This window comes from Euleptes europaea, chromosome 18, assembly GCF_029931775.1.
Source record: "Euleptes europaea isolate rEulEur1 chromosome 18, rEulEur1.hap1, whole genome shotgun sequence".
NCBI classification, from domain to species: Eukaryota; Metazoa; Chordata; class Lepidosauria; order Squamata; family Sphaerodactylidae; genus Euleptes; species Euleptes europaea.
In genome coordinates this window covers 29,514,335-29,539,443 of record NC_079329.1, presented here as the reverse complement: position 1 = coordinate 29,539,443, position 25,109 = coordinate 29,514,335, and the positions used below count along the sequence as shown (strand labels likewise).

Sequence of the window (25,109 nt, the reverse complement as noted above, 5' to 3'; positions counted from 1 at the left end):
ACTTCTTTACTTTCAATGATAAACAATTTTTGCAAATATAAGGTACAGCCACGGGCTCCTCCGTAGCTCCATTTTCTGTCTCCATTTTGTGGGCAAACTTCAACAGGAACTTGACTATAATCCTCCCAACCGGTGGTGATTCACTGGTGACATCTTTGAAACCTTTGTTGGGGGCAAAGGAAGTTTGGAACTATGGCTTTTCCGCAGGGATGTTTTGGTCTTCCTTGGTTTCCTCACAGCAGAACTGTTTTCAGGAACATCCATGTGACGCCATTCTCTATTCATCCTGCTTCTTTATTTCCCTCCACCCCACTCTTTGCTGTGATCTTTCTGGAAGATGTGCCGTCAGAGCGCATTTGGGTGCCACACGGATGGAAATGTGTACATTTCTGCACAGGTCCTGCCCACATTGGTGCCATTTTCCTTGTCTCAGCCTCTTTGGCTGTTATTTTCCCCACACACACTGCAAAGCTGCCTTTGGGCATTTAAAAAAGAAATAAAGAATGGCTGGATTGCTATAACACCATAATATTATAATGATCTATTGCCAAAACTTCTTAGTTTCCAGCTTTCATTTTCTTAAAAAGTAAGCCTCTAGCCATTTGTATTGTAGAGTTTCATTTCATCTTATAACTCCACAATGAAAAGGCCTAGAGACTTTTAAAAAAAGAAAGTTGGGGACTAGCAGATAACACAGTTACATTTTTTACTGCTATCTAGCAATTCCTGATTTAAAAACGTCTTCCAGTGTTGGGGGTGGTGGAATGGCGACTGTGGGGACTAAGGTTTAAAAAGTACAGGGGAACCTGTTGTGTGATTACTCTGTTGCCACTGTGAATGCGTCTGCAATCCCAACAGCATCAAGAGCAACAGAGAGAAGGGTCTCCATCTGGAAGCAGCCTAGATTAACAACATGAAGTGCCCGTTCCATCTCGGTTTCTGACACAAAGGGATGCTAAAACGTTTAAATAACTTTAAGCCAATGGCTTGGATCCAGCCAGATTTATTTATTTATTTTGCTCAATTGTACCCAGTTTTTCTTCTTACGTTGGGTTGACAGGTCCTCTGTGGCCACCATTAGGGGGTGGGGGGTAGGGTTACCAGATCCAGGTTGGGAAACTCCTGGAGATTTGGGGGTGGAGCCTGGGGAGGACAGGGACCTCAGTGGGGTACAATGCCATGGAGTCCATCCACCAATGCCTTCATTTTCTCCAGGGGAACAGATCTTTGTAGTCTGGAGAGAAGCTGTAATTCTAGGGGATCCCCAGGTCCCACGTAGAGGCTGGCATCTCTGTCCTTACTACAGTTCCCCTCTCACATGAACACATGAAGCTGCCTTATACTGAATCAGACCCTTGGTCCATCAAAATCAGTATTGTCTACGCAGTCCGGAAGCGGCTCTCCAGGGTCTCAGGCTGAGGTCTTTCACATCACCTGCTTGCCTAGTCCTGTTAAACTGGAGATGCCGGGGATTGAACCTGGGACCTGAGATGCAGGGAACTGAACCTAGATTTTGTCCATACTACTCCCATGATTGTCAGCACCGCTTTTTTAGGTGGACAAAGGGGATTCTCTCCTTATTTTCACCTGCCGAAAAGCTGGTCGGATGCAGCCTTGTGTCTGTTTCGTGGGTTAATTATTTATATGTCTGGACAGCTTTATCTTTTCAAGGCTAGTTTGGGGCCCCTTTATAAATGCATAAATAAATTATAGTGCATTGAAGCGATTAATAGAAAAATTAAGACCGGGAAGCCTGGCTGTTGGTGCTGCTTCGCCTTTGTTTTCCCTGGCCCCTTGTGCTTCTTTTCTAAAGGACTCCTAGAAATAGGACTGAACGTCTTAATTGGTGTAATTAATTGCAGGATTAAAATGTGGGCTGTTAATCACAGTTGTACCCTGTGAAAAACAGGAGTTATAGTGGCATTGTTGTTAAACAAGCTGTGTGCATCGCTTGGCTTAGGCAATGCCTGGAATATGGTTTCGGGCACAATGAGCAGTTTGTCTCTGCCATGTAGCTGAGAGTCGCTCTTGGTTTTCCTAAATGGCTTGGCAATATCACCTGTACTGGGACACATATTGATTTTTAAGCCGGTCATTAGCCAAGTAAGCTTTTGGCGTGCATTCGGTGGGTCAAATTAGGCGTTGTAGTAAGTCTGAAGGAGCTCTGAAAGATCGGCTACACATTGAGCTCTTGTATCCCTCTGATAACATTTAGGAGAACTTAACCCTTGCCAAATGTGTCCTGCATTTCCCTGCCAGCGAAAGCCAATGATTAGGATTGCCAACCTCCAGGTTGTAGCTGGAGATCTCTTGTTATTAAAACTGATCTCCAGCCGATAGAGATTAGATCACTCAGAGAAAATGGCCGCTTTCGCAGTTGGACTCTATGGCATTGAAGTCCCTCCCCAAACCCCGTCCTCTTCAGGTTCTGCCCCCAAAAACCTCCTGCCGATGGCAAAGAGGGACCTGGCAACCCTAGTTTTGCACCTGCATTGAAACATCTGTGAGAAGGTATAATTTTGCCTCCTGTCTGGAAGAGCTGATGTTGCATCGTGCAAGCTGGGAGATCTTTGGATCTGAGCACATGAAGCTGCCTTATTATGAATCAGCCCTTGGTCCATTAAGGTCAGTTTTGTCTACTCAGACCGGCAGTGGCTCTCCAGGGTCTTTCACATCACCTACGTGCCTAGTCTCTTCAACAGGAGATGCCGGGGATTAAACCTGGGACCTTCTGCATGCCAAGCAGATGCTTGACCACTGAGCCACAGCCCCACCCATTTTGACTCCAGATTTCAGGATCCATTGTGGGTTTGCATTTCCACATGCACAAGGCTCTTAGAGCAACAGCTGGATTGGGGCACTGGCTTTGCCCTAGATTCAGTCGAAGATATTGACTGGGATTGACAAGGACCAAAAGATTCTGAGCACGTGTTCTAGGGTTGCCAAGTCCTTCTTTGCCACTGGTGGGAGATTTTGGGGGTGGAGCCTGAGGAGAGCAGGGTTTGGGGAAGGGAGGGACTTTTGCCAAAGCAACCATTTTCTGCAGGTGAACTGATCTCTATCGGCTGGAGATCAGTTGTAATAGCAGGAGATCTCCAGCTATTACCTGGAGGTTAAGAAGACAAAAGACACCTCTGTATATATATCATCAGATGAGAAATTCAATACAGGAATACAGCTGTAAACTATGCCAACTATATTATGGCTATATGTTTACAGTATGTGGTAATATATCCACCAACAACAAATATCATCAACAGACCAGTGTATTTTTATGCATGTTTATATATCCCAACAAGTAAGTCAATCCAAAGCTTCCTTGATCAGGTAAGTTATTAAAACAAAGAAGCCACTTGAATCCTTACCTAACGTGGAAGGAATTCAGTACCTTACCCTGTTTGGGAAGCATATTGCACTTTAATTTTGAAAATGGTATTCTTTTGAAACCAGAAATCATGGATGGTGATGTATAACTGCGTGCATTGGATTTTTGAAGAACTGAGGAAGAATTGGGCTTCTAGGCTTGGAACAGCTTGCTGAATATTCTCAGATGGGGGGAGCTGTAATTACTAATCACTGAAGAAAATGCAATCTGTGTATGCTCAGATGCATTCTCCTTTTCAGTGCATAAGTCCATAGCATTCAAAATAAGTTCTAGAACTAGGCTTGGGTATTCTTTGGTTCAGTTGAAGTCCTGTACAGCTCCTAGTACCAACTTGCTTTTTAGCATACATGTCTGTTGCTGTGGTTTCGTCTCTTGCAGAATAAGGAGGAGAACGATCATGTGGTGGGAGTAGGGTTGCCAACTGCCAGGTAGTAGCAGGAGATCTCCTGCTAATTCAACTGATCTCCAGCCGATAGAGATCAGATCACCTGGAGAAAAATGGCCACTTTGGCAATTGAACTCTATGGCACTGAAGTCCCTCCCTTCCCCAAACCCCACCCTCCTCAGGCTCTGCCCCAAAAATCTCCCGCCGGTGGCAAAGAGGGACCTGGCAACCCTAGGTGGGAGAGAAATCTTTTCCTGGCCAAAACGGGTCACGAAAGGTGCAGCAGGCCATAAAACCTATGAGGTGCCACATACCATTCATGTAGGTGGTTTACCTGTTTCCATCCACAGCCTCAGAAACTGCGCAAACAATTTGTGAATGTGAAGCTATCTCTCGAAAGCCCAGGGCTGTTCCAAGCCTATGCGTGCTGCTACAGTTGCCTTGTTTGTGGGCTTCCTAGAGGCACCTGGTTGGCCTTTGGGACTACTCTGCCTGTGTTCCACAGCACCTAATGTAATAGGCCTGCTCCTCTGATCCTGGAGAGAATAGGTATGCATCATGACTAGTATCTACCTGTGGGTGGGGTCCCAGGTGGGATTGAAAAAGCATGATGTTTCCTTAGTCCCCAGGTGACTGTTGTGCTGTGTTCAGCCTGGTGGTCCACTTGCCATGCAGACATAGGGTTAGATCCCACAGAAAATTTCCATGACTTGTTAGGTGTAAGGAATCCTGTTATATGCCTGTACCTCTTTGTCCCCAGCTGAAGGACTGCCCTGAACTAATAATTTCCCACACATGTTCCAGTTTTCCTATGCTAAATATGCCGATTGCTTTTTTTTAAAAAAAACCTGTTTTAAATTTAATCTCTGTTCAGAAGAGGAGAGGGCACCTTCTGCAAAGGCAATGTAAAAAAAAAATACAATTTGAAGAAAGTTTGTTATGAATGAGAATTAATTAATAAATGTATCAGTGAAGAGCTCTCCTCTCAGGGAGAAAGCCTGATCTTTCTCCTCAATTACTCTAACAAGCGAGTAACTTTTCAGACTTCCCACACAGTTCATGCGGTACGCAAATGGGATTGCAAAGAAATTAACTGCTCCATAATCACGTAGTCGAGTATGCTCGCTCAAAATGGTATGATTATCCCCTAATAGCACCAGTCGGGTGAAGAGGAGCCTGGTAGGTAAATGGGATTTGATGATGGAGTAACTTGAACTCACCATAGTTTTTCTTCTGTTGTAGATTTATGTTGAGAGGCAGCATGGTGTAGTGGTTACGGTGTCAGACTAGGATGTGGGGGAAAATACCCCCCCCAGGTTCGAATCCCCACTCACGCCATGGAAGCTTGCTGGGTGATCTTGGGGTCACACACTCTCAGCCCTGAGCCTGGCTAGTATTTGAGTGGGAGACCTCCAAGAAATACCAGGGCCTTGACGCGGAGGTGGGCAATGGCAGACCACCTCCAAATGTCTCTTGCCTTAAAACCCCCACCAAGGGTCGCCATATATCAGCTGTGACTTGACGGCAAAGAAGAAGAAGAATAGCTTTTTATACCCCTATATTCTCTACCTTTAAGGAGTCTCAAATCGGGTTACAATCACCTTCTCTTCCTCTCCCCACAACAGACACCTTGTGGGGTAGGTAGGGCTGAAAGCAGAACTGTGACTAGCCCAAGGTCACCCAGCAGGCTTCAAGTGGAGGAGTGGGGAAACCAACCAAGAGTCCACCACTCTTAACCACTGCACCACTACAAGATTTACATCACTGTGAAAGACCCCAAGACTAGGATGTCTTACAAGCTGTACCTTAACCCTAGAACCTGCTTTCAGTGCCAGATCTCACCACTGGAGCTGTGATAGCAGTAAAACAAACATAAAACCCCTAGAGCCTCTAAGTATCTTGTTTAGGGACGCTTGGTTTGACTAATGATGTGTTCACCGGTTGACATTTAGTAGCCAGTTTTTCCACAGGCAGTTCATCTGATTGTCGACCCATTTGTGGCTGTTCAGGAGATTGCTCTGATGTATTTCTTCCTAGCAGTGCACTGCAGTGCAGGAGCACTGGCTTTTTGCGCATGCGTATTCCTGCACTGCCCAGTTGAGTTTTACTCCCAGCTTTCCTTGCTGTGCTACCGCTCCAGTCCATAGAAAATGGTTTAAGTAGACGGTTAAATTAGTCACAAATCATATAAATTAGACATAAATTAAAAAAAAATTTAAACCCTCCTACCATTTGGTGTTTGTCAACATTAACAGCTGCTGATCCATTTGGATCAGAAGTATTTTCGTGTAGGTGTGGTTTTGAAAATAGCCAATGCAAACCTGTTCGGCAAATGTCAGACTCGTTCATAGACCGTGCGATTGGCTCGCATCTGATTGACACGGTAAGTTCGACTGGTGAGCATGTTTGTGGCAAAATTCATGGCATCCCTAATCTTGTCTTCATTACTTCAATAGCCACAGCTACTCCATACCTATATGGGATTATAGGAAAAGATTTTGTTATCAGAAGACAGCACTCTTGCGCCCCGACAACTTTATCTCATAAATCCTGCCTCCGTAGCTCAAAATGACTCTTTCTCTCTTCCCCCCCACTCCTCTCTCTCCCAGACACATGCACGCAAACAGCACACAAAGACCCCCAAACAACCCTTCCAACTGGTGGAATTATTTACCCAATAAATTGGATCAATTACCTTGCAACAAGAGCAGGGGCAAACACTGCTGGCGAGTTCTGTTGAAACGGCAGCGCCATCCATCTTCCTTCTCCAGAGCTGTCAGGGCCCTTCCTGAGACAGCAATCAGATCTTGTCCCAGACGCTGAAATATCTGTGCCATCAGCAGGATGTGTCGCTTACCTTGAAGGAGGGCATTTTGGTATCTGGCTTTCAAACGACACAGTATCCTCGAGGCTTACTCTGAGTAATATATATGACTGGGTTACTCTGCATATGATACCAAAGGCCAGGGTGTATGTTAAAATACGGTTTGGTTGCCATATTAGTCTGCGTCAGCAGAATCAGAACAGGAGTCTCCAGGATCAGGGGAGCATGCCTATTATATTAGGTGGTTTGGAAGACAGGTAGGACAAGGCTGCTGCAATCATCTTGTGAGCTTCCTAGAGGCACCTGGTTGGCCACTTTGTGAACAGACTGCTGGACTTGATGGGCCTTGGTCTGATCCAGCATGGCTGTTCTTATGAGAGCGGAAGGCCACCTTAGAGACTAACAAAATTTATTCCAGCATAAGCTTTCATGAGCCAGAGCACACTTCATCCCATGCGTGGAGATACGGGGTGCTGTCAAAATACAGGGAGCGCATAGAATCACAGAGTTGGAAGGGACCACCAGGGTCATCTAGTCCACCCCCCTGCACAATGCAGGACTTTCCCAACCACCTCCCCCTTACACACCCAGTCACCCCTACTCCATGCCCAGAAGATGGCCAAGATGCCTTCCCTCTCATGATGGAAAGTGCTGTCAAAGTGAAAAGATTTTTCAGTTTGGCGTGGTGTCTGTTGGTATTGGGCATCTAGGTGCTTCAGTGAGGTCTGGAAGCGGTGCAAAGCTGAGACCAGCAATTCTCTGTTGGATGGAAAGTGCTGTCAAGTCACAGCTGGCTTGTGGCGACCCCGTAGGGTTTTCAAGACAAGAGGTGTACAGAGGAGGTTTGCCATTGCCTGCCTCTGCGTAGCGACCGTTGTCTTCCTTGGTGGTCTCCCATCCAAGTGCTAATTGGGCTGACCCTGCTTAGCTTCCCAGATCTGATGAGATAGGGCTAGATTGGGCTGTGCAGGTCCCGACATTCTTTGTTAGGCTCCAGCATACAGTAATAGAAAGTATCCACACTCTGAACATAAGAGTTCCCACCTTTGGCTACTTTGCCTTGTAGAAAAGGTTAATGCTCATATTCATTATTGAAAGCCGGTATGGCAAAGTGGTAGACCTGAGCTGGGGAAAAATTAGTTCCATGGAGCAAACTGGGTGACCTTGAATTAGCTACTCTCTCATACTTCTCTACAGCATGGTGTAGTGGTTAAGAGCGGTGGTTTGAAGTGGTGGACTCTGATCTGGAGAACCAGGTTTGATTCCCTACTCCTCCACATGAGCAGCGGATGCTAATCTGGTGAACTGGCTTTGTTTCCCCACTCCTGCACGTGAAGCCAGCTGGGTGACCTTGGGCTAGTCACACTCTCTCAGGCGCACCTACTTCACAGGGCATCTGTTGTGGGGACGGGAAGGGAAGGTGATAGTAATTCTTCCTTAAGTGGTAGAGAAAGTCGGCATATAAAAACCAACTCTTCTTCTTCTACTACTACTACTACATCACTCATTATAGATCTCATTCTGAACCTAGCCCCCGTGTGGATCAAAAAACCCAGATAATGGGGGCAGGTACAGATCAGGGGCATTTTTCTACGGAGTTGTGGGGCACCCCAGGTTTGCCAAAAATATCAAAAGATAACATTTTCAGGGAAAAACCAAGATCTTGGAACAAAGAAAAATGCTATAACCCAGGATCTCAGCCACCATTTTTGAAAAGGGAGGAACAGCCTCCCATTGATACTTGAGCCAGGCGTGTAGGGTAGAAGGAAGAGGAGGAGGAGCCGGAGCTAGACTGGGAAGCAGGCAGACAGTGAGGAATGGGAGCTGCAAGAGGTGTTGCCGGCAGGCCAGTGAGGAGGAGGGTGGGTATAGAGGAGCAGGAGCCTGAAAGCTAGAGGTGGCAGGGCTGCAAGCAGGAAGGGGAGCCGTAGTTGCTGCCCCCTTGCTCATGCAGCCGCTGCCTAAGGCAGGCAGGCAGAAGCTGTGGCACTGTAAGGAGGTGGGGGTGGTCTTGTGAGCCCCCTACATAGAAGAGGAAGAAGAAGAAAAATTAAAAAGAAGAGTCGGTTTTTATATGCTGACTTTCACTACCATTTAAGGAAGAATCAAACAGTCTTACAATCACCTTCCCTTCCCCTCCCCACAACAGACACCCTCTGAGGTAGGTGGGGCTGAGATAGTTGTGACTAGCCCAAGGTCACCCAGCTGGCTTCATGTGTAGGGGTGGGGAAACAAATCCAGTTCACCAGATTAGCCTCTGCCACTCATGTGGAGGAGTGGGGAATCAAACCCGGTTCTCCAGATCAGAGTCCACCGCTCCAAACCATCACTCTTAACCACTATACCACGCGGGCTCTCCAGGTCTCCCCAGTCCCCCTGGCCACCAGAAGGGGATGGGGGGGGTAGCTTTGCCAGATCTAGGCTGGGAAATTTCTAGAAATTTGGGGGTGGGGCCTGGCGAGGACAGGGACCTCAGTGGGGTACAATGCCATAGACTCCACCCTTGAGTCTATTGGCCCGGGGGACCTGGCAACTCCAGTTCCAGCTCCTTCCCAGCTATTTCCCAAGGGTGTGCTTGAGTGAGGTAGAAAGCTACTTTAATCCAGCCACTGTGAAGCTCCACCTGGTCTTCAGAATTTGGCCTTTGGCCGTGCCCTGAAATTATCCATTGCAGGAGGGTCGCTGGGGTGCCGTCCATTTCCTCCCTAGCAGCTTCAAAGCATCCACCTCTTATCTCCACACAGGCGGTTTTCTTCTGGATCCACCTGGCTGCAGCCTCTACCCTGGACGAGCGCTGCGAGAACCTTTCTCCAACCAACGACAGCACCAGTAAGTGTATTTCCCATCACTTTACTTCTGACAGAGTACCCTGGCATCCTTCCCAAGGGACGGTTATCCCTCGTGGCAAGGAAACGAGTGTTGAAAACATCCAGAGTCCTTTGGACCGCTCTGGCTTTTAATGCCAGCGATTGCGACTGCTGGCCCCGTTTCAGTCAGTTGCCAGTCCCTGGCCCAGAGACTCTGCCTGTCTCTCTGAGACTTTGGGGCAGTTGCTGCTGTCATTGGGCTCTCCAGCGGTCCCTTCATCCATCCTCTTTTCCATTGCCTACTGCCATTCGAGGCAGGAAGGGGAAGGAAAGCAAAAGTCCCATTAAAATGCTGTCTTAGAAAGATTGTGTTCATGCTCGTAGGGGGAGGTAGAAACAACTGAACATATGATTTCTGAGATGCCCACATCACAAGGAGGCTAGATTAAATTATCTTCAGCCTGTGTTCGTTGGACTTCTTGGCAAATCCGATGAAAGTAAATCGGAAATGCTTTTGTCCAATAAAAATCACTGGGTATCCAGACAAGTTGCTAAATTTTGCCTCGGGATATGTAAGACTCGGGGAAACAATAGTAAAGCCGATGTAAAGCTGTAGACTTATAATGCTAGTTTAAAGGGTCAAGTTGCTACCCCTACTCTTCCATTATATTGATCCATTGTTTTAAGGATGTTCGAAATCTGGAACTCTTATTAACTCTTGTTATACTGGTCAAAGACCGCAATAAAATTTTATGAGGTATGAGGTTCTCTTGCTTCCCCCAAGCTTTGAAAGTGGCAAGCAAATGCTCGGGGTTAGAGTGTGGCCACTGAGGCCATTTTGACATGGCTGCCTCTTTGGGGATCCTGCCGTATCAGGGATGAATCCTGAGCCTCTGGTAGGGTTGCCAGCTCCAGGTTGGGAAATACCTGGAGATTTTTGGGGCGGAGCCTGAGGAGGGGAGGGGAGGGACTTCAATGCCATAGAGTCCTATTGCTAAAGCGGCCATTTTCTCCAGGTGAACTGATCTTTATCAGCTGGAGATCAGTTGGGGAGGGGCCGTGGCTCAGTGGTAGAGCCTCTGCTTGGCATGCAGAAGGTCCCAGGTTCAATCCCTGGCATCTCCAGTTAAAGGGACTAGGCAAGTAGGTGATGTGAAAGACCTCTACCTGATACCCTTGGGAGCCACTGCCCATCTGAGTAGACAATACTGACTTTGATGGACCAGGGGTCTGGTTCAGTATAAGGCAGCTTCATGTGTCCAATAACAGGAGATCTCCAGCTAGTACCTGGAGGTTGGCAACCCTAGCCTCTGGGGCAGCACCACCGACCAACCAGCTGCCCGGGGCCATTGGATTTCTAAACAGCTCACTAAACGGAGCTCCAGACCCTAATCCAACCTTACCGACTGCTCTCTCAGTGCTCAAGAGTGCTGGTAGAGTGAACACTGAAGCACTAACCTCTTTCTGGGAGAGGGGACTATTGGATAGATGGACTGGCAGGAGGGGCCGTCACTCATGTGGATTGGAGGGCCAGTCTCCCCTCCCAAAACATGATATCCAAGTGCCACATCCAAAACCACTAGTTTTGATGGTGGTCAGGGCTTTGCTGGAGCTGTTGGCTAAAACTGCTGCTCTCTACCTGTTCCATGAGCTGCTCTTCTCAGCTCCTAAAATCCCTTCACCAGCTGCCCCTCAGGCCTGAACTCCACCTTGCTTCTCTCTGTCCTTCACTATTAGAGCTCCTTGAACACATGAAGTAGCCTTATACTGTACATGATCCTTGATCTGTCATGGTTAGAGAGCCAGCATGGTATAGTGGTTAGGAGCGGCTGACTCTTATCTGGTGAACTGGGTTGGTTTCCCCACTCCTCCTCATGAAGCCTGCTGGGTGACTTTGGGCCAGTCACCGTTCTCTCAGAACTCTCTCAGCCCCACCTACCTCACAAGGTGTCTGTTGTGGGGAGAGAAAGGGAAGGCGATTGTAAACCAACTTGGTTTTCCTTAAGGGTAGAGAAAATTGGGGTTTAAAAGCCAAATCTTCTTCTTCTCTACTCTGATTGGGAGCAGCTCTCCACGGTCTCAGATGAAGATCTTACACATGACCTACTATCTGACCCTCTTGACTGGAGATGCTAGGGATTGAACCTTTTTGGCAGCCCTCAAAATCTGGTGCCCTAGGCACTGCCTCGGTTTGCCTTGTGGTTGGGCGGACCCTGGTGCAGAGGATGCTACTGGCTGCGTTAGATCCCTAACGCTCCTGCTAAGCCCCTAGTCTTATGTCTACCAGCACCGAGATACAGAAATACTGGCTGAAACCCTCTTCCATCAGCGCCATAAGTGCACGGTGCTCCTTTTACTCTTTATTTCCAAGTGGCATCTCCCACATTTACCAACATACACATAACACATAACATTCATCGACCCAAGGACATGAACCAGGATGCTTCTCATTCATGACTTGTTCCTATTTTGATTCTGCTGAAACATTTTGGCTTCAGTGGCTATGGGCCGTGTCGACTGATGAAGAAATCGAAACAGGAACTATCAGCCGGCATTCCGGTCTTTGTATTGAAGATTTGTATTGAAGAATCATTTGTATGTGTTGAAGAATGCTTTGTAATTTGGCTGTGCGACTCTGCGCATATTTGTTTGGGATCATCACTTGCTGTGAATTTATTTCTTGATGTGTGACTTTGTACATAATCGTTAAGTATTTTCACGCATTATATATTGGGGCACTAAGTAATTATCTGTCATATTGTGACACACATACATTTATTTTTGTATTCCACTTTTCATGAATTCTATACACATTTTTTGCTAAAGAGCCAGTGTGGTGTAGTGGTTAAGAGCGGTGGTTTGGAGCGGTGGACTCTGATCTGGAGAACCGAGTTTGATTCCCCACTCCTCCACATCTGCGGCAGACACTAATCTGGTGAACTGGATTGGTTTCCCCACTCCTCCACATGAAGCCAGCTGGGTGACCTTGGGCTAGTTGCACTCCCTCAGCCCCACCTATTTCACAGGGTGTCTGTTGTGGGGAGGGGAAGGGAAGGTGATTGTAAGCCGGTTTGATTCTCCTTAAAAGTTAGAGAAAATCAGCATATAAAAACCAACCAATGTGGTGTAGTGGTTAAGATCAGTGGTATGGAACTGTGGACTTTAATCTGGAGAACCGGGTCACAGCTCTTAGAGCTCTCTCAGCCCCACTTACCTCACAGGGTGTCTGTTGTGGGGAGGGGAAGGAAAGGTGATTGTAAGCTGGTTTGATTCTTCCTTAAGTGGTAGGGAAACTCGGCATGTAAAAACCTTCTGTTTTCTTTGAATTCTTGTTGTTGACCTCTGGTACTGTGTACCTTCGCTTTTCTGACATTCTGAGGTCTTCCTTTCCCTGTTTTCTGTGTGGCACTGTGCAAATGGCAGCGCTAATTTCTGTTAATTAACTTGCAAGATCATTACCTGCCTGATGAACGGACCCTTCTGTGCTTCCATTACTCCATTCTGTGCATTATGTTTGCTTAGTCATTGAATCACATTCAGCGATTCTCAAACCTCATCAGCACAAAGGCATTCTGATTCAAGCCATGCGAAAGAAGAATTGGGAGCTGGAGGAGAGTAATCGGCATTCAGGCTAGGCAGGCAAAGAGAATCTCACTGCATCAGCCAGTCGTCGCTACCATGTAGCCGAGCGAGCGGTCTAAACCTCTGTGCCAAAGAAATCTCAAATCCTCTGATAGACCATTCTAGCAATGTTTACAATTTACTAGGATGACGTTGAAATATTAGCAGCCCAATTCCTTGTGGGAGCTAAAAACAATTAATATTAAAAATTGCAAAAGTTAAAATCTTAAAAAGTTACATACTTTATTTTCCAACTTTGTTTGGGATATGGATGACTAACAAGACTCTAAACCTCCCTAATATGTGGGTTTTATTTCAATTGAGGCTGATGAAGCTATGCTACAGAGAAAGCACTACAGTATATCCGGAATAGCGTTTCCTTTTTTGGACTTTTCTTGCTACCTACCTTGGAGCAACTGTCCACGTTTGGACTAGAAGATTTCCTTTCCTTCCTTGAATATTGGACTGACGCTTAGTTCCTTGGAGATAGCTAGTATGCTTGTATTACCTATATTGCAATTTATTGCTTGTTGACTTACCTGTATATAATTTGTTCATCATTTGTAATCACTTTTTGTTTGTTTGTTGTTTATGTATGCACTTAGTATTTAATAGAAATTGTTGAATATATTGAGCTGTACTGGTTCTTTTTTCTAGTAACCTCCAGGTAATAGCTGGAGATCTCCCGCTATTACAACTGATCTCCAGCCAATAAAGATCAGTTCACCTGGAGAAAATGGCTGTTTCGGCAATTGGACTCTCTGGCATTGAAGTCCCTCCCATCCCCAAACCCAGCCCTCCTCAGGCTCTGCCTCCAAAACCTCCCACCAGTGGCAAAGAGGGACCTGTCAACCCTATCTGTAGACCTATGAGGACTATCAGCTTGATTTGTTTTTTAAGGTAAAAAGAGCTGAATGGGGGGGGGGGAGGGTTCAAGAGAAGCAAATTATACTGGGGGTGTGGGGGAGAGCGAGCATGGTCTGTATGCATTTTATCCATGCAGCAATTTTATGATTTGCTTATACTTTCCCCCCCTGAACTTTAACAGTGTTTCATTTTTACCAGCATTTGGGTTTCATGCTATTTTGTCAAATTATGTTATGTGGATTCTGTTATTATTCTTGTCAGTACTGGGAGCTGCAGGCACAATTCCTGGTCCCAACTCTCCCCCTACCCCTTCTTGAGATGTCCTTATTCTTTCTGGGATCTTGCAGGCATTTACAACGAACAAAGAGCATCCCAAGTGTGATGGTCTATGAATGTCATGGACTATCCTTCGCTGCCCGCTTGCCCCCCCCTTCTGTTCTGACTGCTTGTTTGTCCTCTTTGCTTTGTTCTTACCCTTGCCACGAGTGTCCCTAACACCAGTAACACCCGATCAGCTATTTTGATTCCCTCGGAGCCTGCAACAGGCCGTCCTTCATGACGGGTCTTTGTTTCTTGTGCAAATGCAATCTGCTGTCCCAGTGTCCTGCCCTCTGGCCGTCATTGGCTCAGCTGCTCTGACATCATAGCACCTGTCAGACAGAGCCATGATCCACACCGTTTGCTGTTTTCATGCCTTGGGGCAAACTTGGGTTTTAACATTATCCGATTTTCATTGCCATTTCTCCTCTCCCACCCCCCCATGACTTACATATATTTCCCAGTATTACCAATCAAAACATTACAATGAATTCAGAACTTCCTTCTTTGCTGATTCTGTAGGAAAAGTCTTATTCCAGAACTCTGCAAACATAGAACAGCACTGTGCAAAGAGGTCCTGAGCATTCTTCTTCTTACAATCCTGTTTTAACATTGTGGTTTTGTCCACGATCATAACAAACCACATTTTTCGCAACCAGATTTCATAGTTAAGCAAAATAGTCTGCTTCCAGTATTTTGCTATCAGCATCCTCATTGCTATCAAAAAGTGTGATATTGTGATATTGGTATTGTGGTATTGACAATACCTAAGGTTGCTAGGTCCCCCCTGGCCACTGGCAGGTGGCGGGGGGTGGGGGGTGGGGAAGGGTTACCAGTTCCAGGCTGGGAAACCCCTGGTGAGCCAGTGTGGTGTAGTGGTTAAGAGCGGTGGACTCTGATCTGGAGAACCGGGCTTGATTCCCCATTCCTCCAAATGAGTGGAAGACTCTATCTGGTGAACCGGGTTGGTTTCCCCACTCTTCCACATGATGCCTGCTGGGTGACCTTGGGTCAGTCACAGTTCCCTCAGAATGCTCTCAGCCCCACCTACCTTATAAGATGTCTGTTGTGAGGAAAGGAAGGGAAGGCAATTGTAAGCAGTTTTGACTCTCCTTAAAAAGGTAGACAAAATCAGGGTATAAAAACCAACTCTTCTTCTTCAAAGTTAAAGAAAGCTGGGTTGTATTTATTCCTAGGGTTGCCAGGTCCCTGTTTGCCACCAATGGGAGGTTTTGGGGGCAAAGCCTGAGGAAAGCAGGGTTTGGGGAGGGGACTTCAATGCCATAGAGTCTAATTGCCAAAGTGGCCATTTGCTTCAGGTGAACTGATCTCTATCTCCTGAAGATCAGTTGTAATACTAGGAGATCTCCAGCTAATACCTGGAGGTTGGCAACCCTATTTATCCCTAGGAGGACTTCCAACAATGTCTTGCCAACATGGATTGGTTGAACATTCCCTAGAATTATAGAATCATAAGAGTTGGAAGGGACCACCAGGGCCATCAAGTCCAACCCCCTGCACAATGCAGGAAATTCACAACTACCTCCCCCCTCCACACCCCTAGTGACCAGAAGATGGCCAAGATGCCCTCCCTCTCATCATCTGCCTAAGGTCACAGAATCAGCATTGCTGACAGATGGACATCTAACCTCTTCTTAAAAACCTCCAGGGAAGGAGAGCTTGCCACCTCCCGAGGAAGCCTGTTCCACTGAGGAACCGCTCTAACTGTTAGAAAATTCTTCCTGCTGTCTAGACGGAAACTCTTTTGATTTAATTTCAACCCGTTGGTTCTGGTCCGACCTTCTTGAGCTACAGAAAACAACTCGGCACCCTCCTCTAGGGCTGTCAATTCGGTTCGGCCCGAACTGAAAATCAGCCGAATTTCCCCTGATTTGGTGGTTTTTAGTTCGGGAGGAACCGAACTCAAAACTGGCGGGCAACCGGGGGGGCCAAATTCAGCGAGTTCGGGAGTTCGCGAATAAATTCGGCTGTCAGTAAGCAGCATAACCGTCAGTAAGCGGCATTCTCCTCCCCCGGCCAATCGGTGGCCAAGCTGGGTCTTCTTCTGGCCAATCAGTCAGGATTGAGTACTGGAGGAATCAGCTGATGTGCGGCCCGGCCAGGGAGAGAGAGAGAGAGAGCGAAATCCTCGTGTGTGTGTGTGTGTGTGGTGCTTGTGCACATTTGCTCCTTTCTGTGGCTGCAGGGGGCGTATTTTTGGGGGTACAGACCCCAAACTTTTAGTGGAGCTTCAGATGAAGCTTATTAAGATACCCCCCAAGTTTTGTAAACATTGGGTCAGGGGGTCTCAAGATATGGGCTCTCCCCCTTTTCCCTCCCCTCCTTTTTCCATTTATGTGGCTGCAGGGGGCGCTTTTTTGGGGATATAGCCCCCAATCTTTTAGCATAGTTTCAGACAGTTATTCTTAAGATACCACCCACGTTTTGTAAAGATGGGTTCAGTGGGGGCAGAAATATCGCCTCCCCCCCTTTTCTCTTTCCGTGGCTGCAGGGGGCGCATTTTTTGGGGTGCAGATCCCAAACTTTGAGTGGAGTTTCAGACCAGTGTTCTTAAGAGACCACCCAAGTTTTGTGAACATTGGGTCAGGGGGTCCCGAGATATGGGCTTTCCCCTTTCCCCTTTCCCCTTTTCCCTATTGGGATGAATGGATCAGCCGATCCTGTGTGCATCTTCTCCAGAGCAAAACCTCCCGTGCCTAATTGGAATCATCTTGGATTATAAGTCCTCCCCAGCCCCTCCTGATGGAACAGAAGACAGCCACAGTAAGACCCCTTTGGGGGCTTTAATCTATAATTTTTCTCCTGTGTATGTGTGTGTGTGTGTGGGAAAGCAGAGTCTGTGTGTGTGGGGGGAGGGAGCAGTTTCGGTGGGTGGGGGGGTGGGGGGAAGCCAAAGGGGGCTGTTGTCGGTTCTGCCTGGGGTGTGTGTTCCCCCTCGAGTCTCTCGCTCCCTGGTTTGAGGGGGGAGGTTTCAGTTGTGTGTCTTCTGGTTTTTCCCTGTTGCAAAGGTGTTGTTTTACAAGGTTGAGTTGCTTTGCAAACTGTTGTCGGGGCTGGGAGCTTTGTGCGTGGGCGGCAAGCTCTGCTGAGAGATGCACATTAAGGGTGGGGGGACCCCTTTCAGGGCCCATATCTCAGCCCCTCCTGACCCAATCTTTACAAAACTTGGGGAGTCTTTCAATAAACGCCCTTTGAAGCTCTGCAGAAAGTTTGGGACCTCTAACCCCAAAAATGCCCCCCCAGAGCCACGGAAAGGCGCGATTGTGTTTTTAATGGCTTTATTCGGCCGAATTTTTTCCCCGAACTTTGAATTCCCGCCGAATTGAACGGATCCGAAGTAGGGGAGTTCGGACTTCGGCATATCCCGAATCTAAACAGGCCGAATTCGGCCGAATTCGAACTATACCGAATTTTTTTAAATTCAACAGCCCTACCCTCCTCTATATGACAGCCCTTCAAGTACTTGAACATGGTTATCATATCCCCTCTCAGTCTTCTCTTCTTCAGGCTAAACATACCCAGCTCCTTCAACCTTTCCTCATAGGACTTGGTCTCCAGACCCCTCACCATCTTTGTTGCCCTTCTCTGGACACGTTCCAGCTTGTCTACATCTTTCTTAAATTGTGGTGCCCAAAACTGAACACAGTACTCTAGGTGAGGTCTAACCAGAGCAGAGTAAAGCGATACCATTACTTCGCGTGATCTGGACACTATACTTCTGTTGATGCAGTCCAAGACTGTGTTTGCCTTTTTAGTTACAGCATCACACTGCTGACTCAGGTTCAGTGTTCGGTCTACTAAGACCCCAAGATCCTTTTCACACACACTACTGCTCAAACAAGTCTCCCCCATCCTATAATTACGCATTTGATTTTTCCTATCTAAATGCAGAACTTTACATGTGTCTTTGTTGAAGTGCATTTTATTAGTTCTAGCCCATTTCTCCAGCCTGTCAAGATCATCCTGCATCTTGGCTGTGTCTTCTACCATATTTGCTACCCCTCCCAATTTAGTATCATCTGCTCTTAGTGATCAGATCCATCCTTTCTAAATGCTCAAGGACGGACTGTTTGATGATTTGTTCGAACACTTTTCCTGGTATAGAAGTCAAGCTGATGGGTCGGTAGTTACCCGGATCCTCCTTTTTCCCCTTCTTTAAGATGGGGACAACATTTGCCTGCCTCCAATCTTCTGGCACCTCACCTGTTTGCCAAGATTTTTCAAAAATAATGGACAGAGGTTCCGAAATTACATCTGCAAGTTCTTTGAGTACCCTTGGGTGCAATTCATCTGGCCCAGAGGATTTTGTTTCATTTAAAGAAACCAGGTGTTTGTGCACTACCCCAATGCCAATTCTAGGCTGCAAATCCCTTCCCTCATCACGTGTTCTGTTTATGCCATGTTGAGCACCCCTTCCCTCAGGAGAAAAGACTGAGGAAAAGTAGGAATTGAGGAGTTCTGCCCTATCTTCTGTTACAATTTCACTTTCCGGTCCACGCAATGGGCTTATCTTGTCCTTGTTCTTACTCTTACTCTGTACATAGGAAAAGAACCCTTTTTTGTTGTGTTTAGCATCTCTTGCTGAGCTTTAGCTTTCCTAACACTCTCCCTACAAGCACTAGTTATTTGTTTATATTCCTCTTTGGTTATAAGGCCCTCCTTCACTTCCTAAATGAGTCTTTTTTATTTCTCAACTCTTTAAAAAAGCTGTTTATGGAGCCACCCTGGCCTCTTTAGGCTCCTCCCATTTTTCCTTCTCATAGGAATGGTTTGGGATTGCGCCTTCAGTATTTTATTTTTAAGAAACGCCCACCCTTCTTGAACTCCCTTCTCCTTAAGTATTTCTGACCATGGGATTCTACCTAGCATAAGTTTAAGATTGTTAAAATTTGCTCTGTTGAAGTCCAACCTATATGTCTGACTACGTACAGGTTTTCCTTTCCCCAAGATTGTAAATTCCAAGAGTACGTGGTCACTACTACCCAGGGTGCCTACTACTTTAACCTCATCGACCAGTTCTTCCCTGTTGGTGAGAATCAAGTCTAAGATAGCAGATTCCCTTGTTTCCCTGTCCACCTTCTGGAATAGGAAGTTGTCAGCAAGACAAGTCAGGAATTTATTGGATCTTGCATTTTTAGCAGCGTTGGACTTCCAACAGGTAATTAAATTCTCCCATGACCACCATGTCCCGTCTCTTCGAGAACTTTGTGATCTGGTCTAGCAGTGTCCCATCCAAGTCCTCTGCCTGGTTTGGCTGTCGATAGCAGACCCCCACGAGAATATCACGATTATTTCCTATTCCTTTTATGTTTACCCATAGAGTCTCGACTGCATTTGGTAAGCACCAAATGAAATGGGGTAAGGGGGAATCCATGAGCAAACTCTCTTGAACTCATATTTGCTTGCTAAAAAATTATGTTTTCCACATGCCATGACATGAATGCTGGCAGATTGGTAGGTTTTAGCAGGGGGAGACAGAATTGCATCTAGCAATTCAGTTCTGTTTGGTGGGTGAATGTGAGCAGAGTTGTGGGCCGGGCAGCTGGTGCTGCACACGAACAATTCACACACACACATTTGCCGGCTGTGATGAATGGATATTAGCGTGCAAGAGTTCTATTCCCTTCACCGCCTCTTCCCTACTTGAATGACTGATTGATCCATTTACTTCATTTATACTCTATCTTTCCCCCCAATGGAGACTGGAAGCGACTGACATTGTTCTCTGCTTCTCAACGGTTTTATCCTCATTAACAACCCTGGGGCTGACAGTTGTTGACTGAGGTTGGCCCAAGGTCGCCCAGCTACCTTCCGAGGCAGAGTGGAGATTCAAACCTGGGTCTCCCAATCTAAAGGTAAAGCTAGTCCCCTGTGCAAGCACCGGGTCATTCCTGACCCATGGGGTGACGTCACATCCCAACGTTTCCAAGGCAGACTTTGTTTACGGGATGGTTTGCCAGTCATCTTCCCTTTACCCCCATCAAGCTGGGTACTCATTTTACCCACCTCGGAAGGATGGAAGGCTGAGTCAGCCTTGAGCCGGCTACAAACTCGGGATTGAACTCAGGCTGTGAGCAGAGTTTCTGACTGCAGTACTGCAGCTTACCACTCTGTGCCACAGGGCTCCTGATCTAGCCACTCCTTTCTCCCAAGAAATCAGGGTTGCATACACTGACACACCCTCTTCCTCTGAATCCGTACAACAACCCTGTGAGGCTGGGAGCAAATGACCAGCCCAAAGTCATTCAGTGAGCTTCGGCGACTTGAACCTGGGTCTCTGAGTACTGCACCAAGCTGGCTCTCAAATATCTGAGGCATTCCAGGAGACTTGTAGGCTGGAGCAAGATCAGAGACAGTGAGGAAGCAGAGCATCCAAAGAAGCCAGGCAGGTGGCAAGAGAGGTACGGCGGCTGCCATGACCAGGGCTTTAAATGGACCTCGGGGTGCGGGGAGAGAAAGTGGTAAGATCCAGGGCCACAGGGAGGCTGTCCTGCTTGGCAGGAGAACAAGAAAAGAAGTATCTGTATGCGAGAACTGGCAGGGAGCACACCTACAGAAAAATTCCAGCAGCCACTGGTGAGCTAAATAATCTGCTGGAGAGGGGCGGTGTCAGGCAAAGGAAGGGATGAGGAGAGGGTTGCCAGCTCTGGGTTGGAAAATACCTGGAGGTTTTGGGGGTGGAGCCTAAGGAGGGCAGGATTTGGGGAGGGGAGGGGCTTCAGTGGGGTGGATCGCCATAGAGTCCACCTTCCAAAGCAGCCATTTTCTCCAGGTGAACTGATCTCTGTCGCCTGGTGATCAGTTGTAATCCCAGGAGATCTCCAGACACCACTTGGACGTTGGCAAGCCTAGATGAGAGTCTCTCCCTGAGCTGAGCCCCTTTTGTCACAGTAGCCAAAGGGGACACAAGGGAAAGCCAACAAACTGAGCCAGGGCTGCAAGTCTTCCCAAATGCCAATCGAGGGGCTCATGTGGCTACACTTAGGCCTTTTATGCAGGGACGTTTCCCAAGGTCACCCCCTCCGACTGCTCCGGTGCTTCGTTTTGATTATGCAGGCCTTTCCCACCCGTCAGAGGTCACCTCGCTCTCCCTGCGCATTTTGCCCGCATTTTCCAGATGCTGTTTTAGCCAGAATCTGGAAAATGCGGGCAAAATGCACAGGGAGAGCAAGGCGACCTCTGATGGGCGAAAAAGGTATGCATAATCAAAAGGAGGTCCCAAAGCAGTCGGCGGGGGTGACTTTAGGGAAACGTCCCTGCATAAAAGGCCTTAGCTGGTGGAATAAATGCCTCTCCTAGTGGCTTGAAGGACAATGCAGTCAGGAAGAGGGTGGGGGAAGGAGCAGGCAGAGTGAGAATTCTCATTTTGCACACTTGGCCTTTTTCAGGTAATACGGCTTACAGACTTTCTGGACATGGCGCTAAAATCTCTGATTTGAGTCAACAACGGATAAAAGGAGGGCATCCAGTTTTCTATATATTTATTCATTGCAGAGGACTTTGGTGTGGCTTTAATTTGTGCAGCTATTTTGTCAGCTATTACACTTCCTCATAGCGTAGCATGGATTTAGGACAGGCATCAGTTTGCTTCCTCCAGATTTAGCGACTGGCGGGAAGGCTATTCATTCCTAGCAAATCTCTGGAATCCAGGGGTTTCCATGTGTCCTAAAATAATGCTAGCTGAGGAATTTGGCATTGCAGAAGCAGTTATTTTATTTCAATTGCATAACCCCCTCTCCCTGCATGTTTGGGGCTGGCCACAGCAATAGGCAGCTTTCTAGATGCCAGATGATCTCTCACAACCCCCCCCCCCCGGGATTCTAACCTATAGCTTGAGGCTATAGGTAAAAAAATTACCTTCTCTCTGCCTTAGGGTTGCCAACCTCCCGGTGGGGCTGGAATTACAAGTGATCACCAGTCTCCAGAGATCAGTTCCTCTGAAGAAAATCAAGATTTGAGTCGAGTAGCATCTTGAAATATCAACCAGATTTCCAGGGTATATAGTTTCAAGGCTCTGGGGGAAATGGTTGCTTTGGAGGGCACTGCAGTATGCTGATACCCTCCCCGGGCTTCACACCCCAAAATCTCCAGGAATTTCTCAACCCCTCATCGGCTGACTTGCGATTTCACTTTTAAAACACTTTTTTTGTATGGAAGCGCCAATGCTTGGAGCCACAGCTACACAGATCGCAAACCGTTGCTTTAGAGAAAGCCCACAAAGATTAGTTTGGGCGACATCTGGCAGCGTCTTGCTGTGCTCAGGGATCCCGGGCTCCTTTTGGACTGATGGATGGGCGTTGCGGCATTGGGATGATGGATGCCTCTGCCGAGCGGCTCGTTTACAGGGCTTTGCAAAAAACGGACGGCTGAAATTAACTATTGGTATTTGCAGCAGGTGAGTCAGTCAGACTCAGACGAGGCTGTCTGGACCACAGCAGCCTGCCTGCTCCCTGTTGCGGCTTCCCCAGAGAGGAGAAGCCGGCTTTTTCCTAGGTGGATAAGGCAAGGGCCCTGTATTGTCCCCCTCCCCTCAGCAGTGCTAATTGCAGCTTCGGGGAGTGGGCAATTTAAATCATGACTTGAGAAGAAAGGGTTAAACGCCCCTGCGCCCTGGTGACCCTCCTCGGCTTTTCATAGCAGCCATGTGTGGGGCTGCTAATGGATATGGCTATATCTTTGGTTTGACCTTGAAACTATATACTGATTTCTTCCTCTACCAGCGTGGTGCAGTGGTTAAGAGCGGTGGTTTGGAGCAGTGGATTCTGATCTGGAGAACCGGGTTTGTTCCCCACTCCTACACATGAGCGGAGGAGGCTAATCTGGTGCACTGGATTTGTTGACTTGCTCCTCCACATGAAGCTGGGTGACCTTGGGCTAGTCACAGTTCTCTCAGCCCCACCTACCTCACAGAGTGTCTGTTGTGGGGAGGGGAAAGGAAGGTGAGGGGAAGTCACCTTTGACTCTTCCTTAAGTGGTAGAGAAAGTCGGCATATAAAAACAAACTCTTCTTCTTCTTACACTGTTAATATTAGGGTTGGTATTTTCATTGGGGAGGGGATTTACTACTTTATTTAAAAACGTGTGCCATTTGCAGATAGCAGTAGCCCTGACCTGGATAGCCCAGGCTTGCCTGATCTGGTCAAATCTCAGAAGCTAAGCAGGGTCGACCCTGGCAAGTATTTGGGTGGGTGACCTCCAAGTAATACCAGGGGTGTGATGTGGAGGCAGGCAATGGCAAACCACCTCCGAACATCTCTTGCCTTGAAAACCCCTCTGGAGTTGCCATAAGTCAACTATGACTTGTTGACATAAAAAAAAGTTTTCCTTTGATACACTGAGAAATATGTGGAGTTTGCAGAATGAGGACAGCAAGAGACAGTCACTGAAAAGACTTGTCTGTTAAGGAAAATTAGGTTAGGTATATACACATGAAGCTGCCTTATTCTGAGACAGAGGTCTTTCACATCATCTACTACCTGATCCTGTTAACTTGAAATGCTGGGGATTGAATCTGTGACCTTCTGCATGCAAAGCAGATTCTGTACCACTGAACCACAGCCCCAACCCTAAACTAATGTTCGTATAACTCTGCCTTATATGTTGAGTTGTTACCACACTCCCACAAACACATGAACATGCATTCAGATTGACATGGCGAATTAGGTACAATAGTGGGACTTATCCTAAGCAAATACTGGCACATACTAAATCAAAACAGAGATAAATAGCACATTCCTTATCCAAACTAACAATAAACAACAAGAACCAAAATCAACCAGAGCTACTCCAATTTGGATCAGGAGTTAGTTTTAAGCTAAAGTTGTAAATATGGGGGAAATGGGGAATAGAACAGAGGTGCCAAGGCTTCCAGATGGGAGGCCTAAATAGGGTTGCCAACCTCCAGGTGGTGGCTGGAGAACTACTGGGATTACAACTGATCTCCAGGCGACAGAGATCAGTTCACCTGGAGAAAATGGCCGCTTTGGAAGGTGGACTCTATGACAGTCTACCCCATTGAGGTCCCACCCCTCCCCAAACCCTCCCCTCCTCAGGCTCCACCCCCAAAATCTCCAGGTATTTCCCAACCCAGAGCTGGCAACCCTAGGTCTAAATAGCAGAGAGGAGCAAAGTTCCAGCTCTCTGAGTGGTGCAGGATAGTTTGGAAAATAAAGGGAGATCGTTCAAGATGGGGAACAAAGATATACCTGTCGCAGAAGTCAGCATGGAAGAAGGAAAGATCCAGTGTGTTGGGAGCCTGAGTTGCAGGCCATTTGGTAGCCAGGATCAGATTCAGATTTCGGACTCTGGAGCCAGGCTAGTTCTCCTGTTCAGGCCCTATAGGAAAACATGGGCTCTTTTCAGGTCTGTTGTAGTGTGATGTGTGAATGATCCCCCTCCCCAAAAAAAGTGCTGTAATGAGAGCCAGTGTGGTGTAGTGGTTAAGAGCGGTGGTTTGGAGTGGTGGACTCTGATCTGGAGAACCGGGTTTGATTCCCCACTCCTCCACATGAGCGGCAGACGCTAATCTGGTGAACTGGATTGGTTTCCCCACTCCTACACACAAAGCCAGCTGGGTGACCTTGGGCTAGTCACCGTTCTCTTAGAGCTCTCTCCGCCCCACCTACTTCACAAAGTGTCTGTTGTGGGTAGGGTTGCCAGGCCCCTCTTTGCCATTGGCGAGAGATTTTTTGGGATGGAGCCTGAGGAGGGTGTGGTTCGGGGAGGGGAGGGGCTTCAATGCCATAGAGTTCAATTGCCAAAGCAGCCATTTTCCCCAGGTGAACTAATCTCTATCAGCTGGAGATCAGTTGTAACGGCAGGAGATCTCCAGCTAGTACCTGGAGGTTGGCAACCCTAGTTGTGGGGAAGGGATGGTGATTG

At 47.3% G+C, this 25,109-nt stretch overlaps 2 protein-coding genes across 2 annotated transcripts in view; one reads left to right on the top strand and one right to left on the bottom strand.

Annotated features, from left to right (window-relative positions):
• Positions 1–25,109, bottom strand: part of PSMC5 (proteasome 26S subunit, ATPase 5) — a 203,464-nt gene that overhangs the window by 57,840 nt on the left and 120,515 nt on the right. The window lies entirely within an intron of this gene.
• The window catches only part of CRHR1 (corticotropin releasing hormone receptor 1), a 60,723-nt gene continuing 41,716 nt past the window's right edge, over positions 6,103–25,109 (top strand). Inside the window, exons 1-2 of the mRNA XM_056864641.1 lie at positions 6,103–6,153; positions 9,339–9,423. Coding sequence (XP_056720619.1) covers positions 6,103–6,153; positions 9,339–9,423 — 136 coding nt within the window. The remainder of the gene's footprint in view (positions 6,154–9,338; positions 9,424–25,109) is intronic.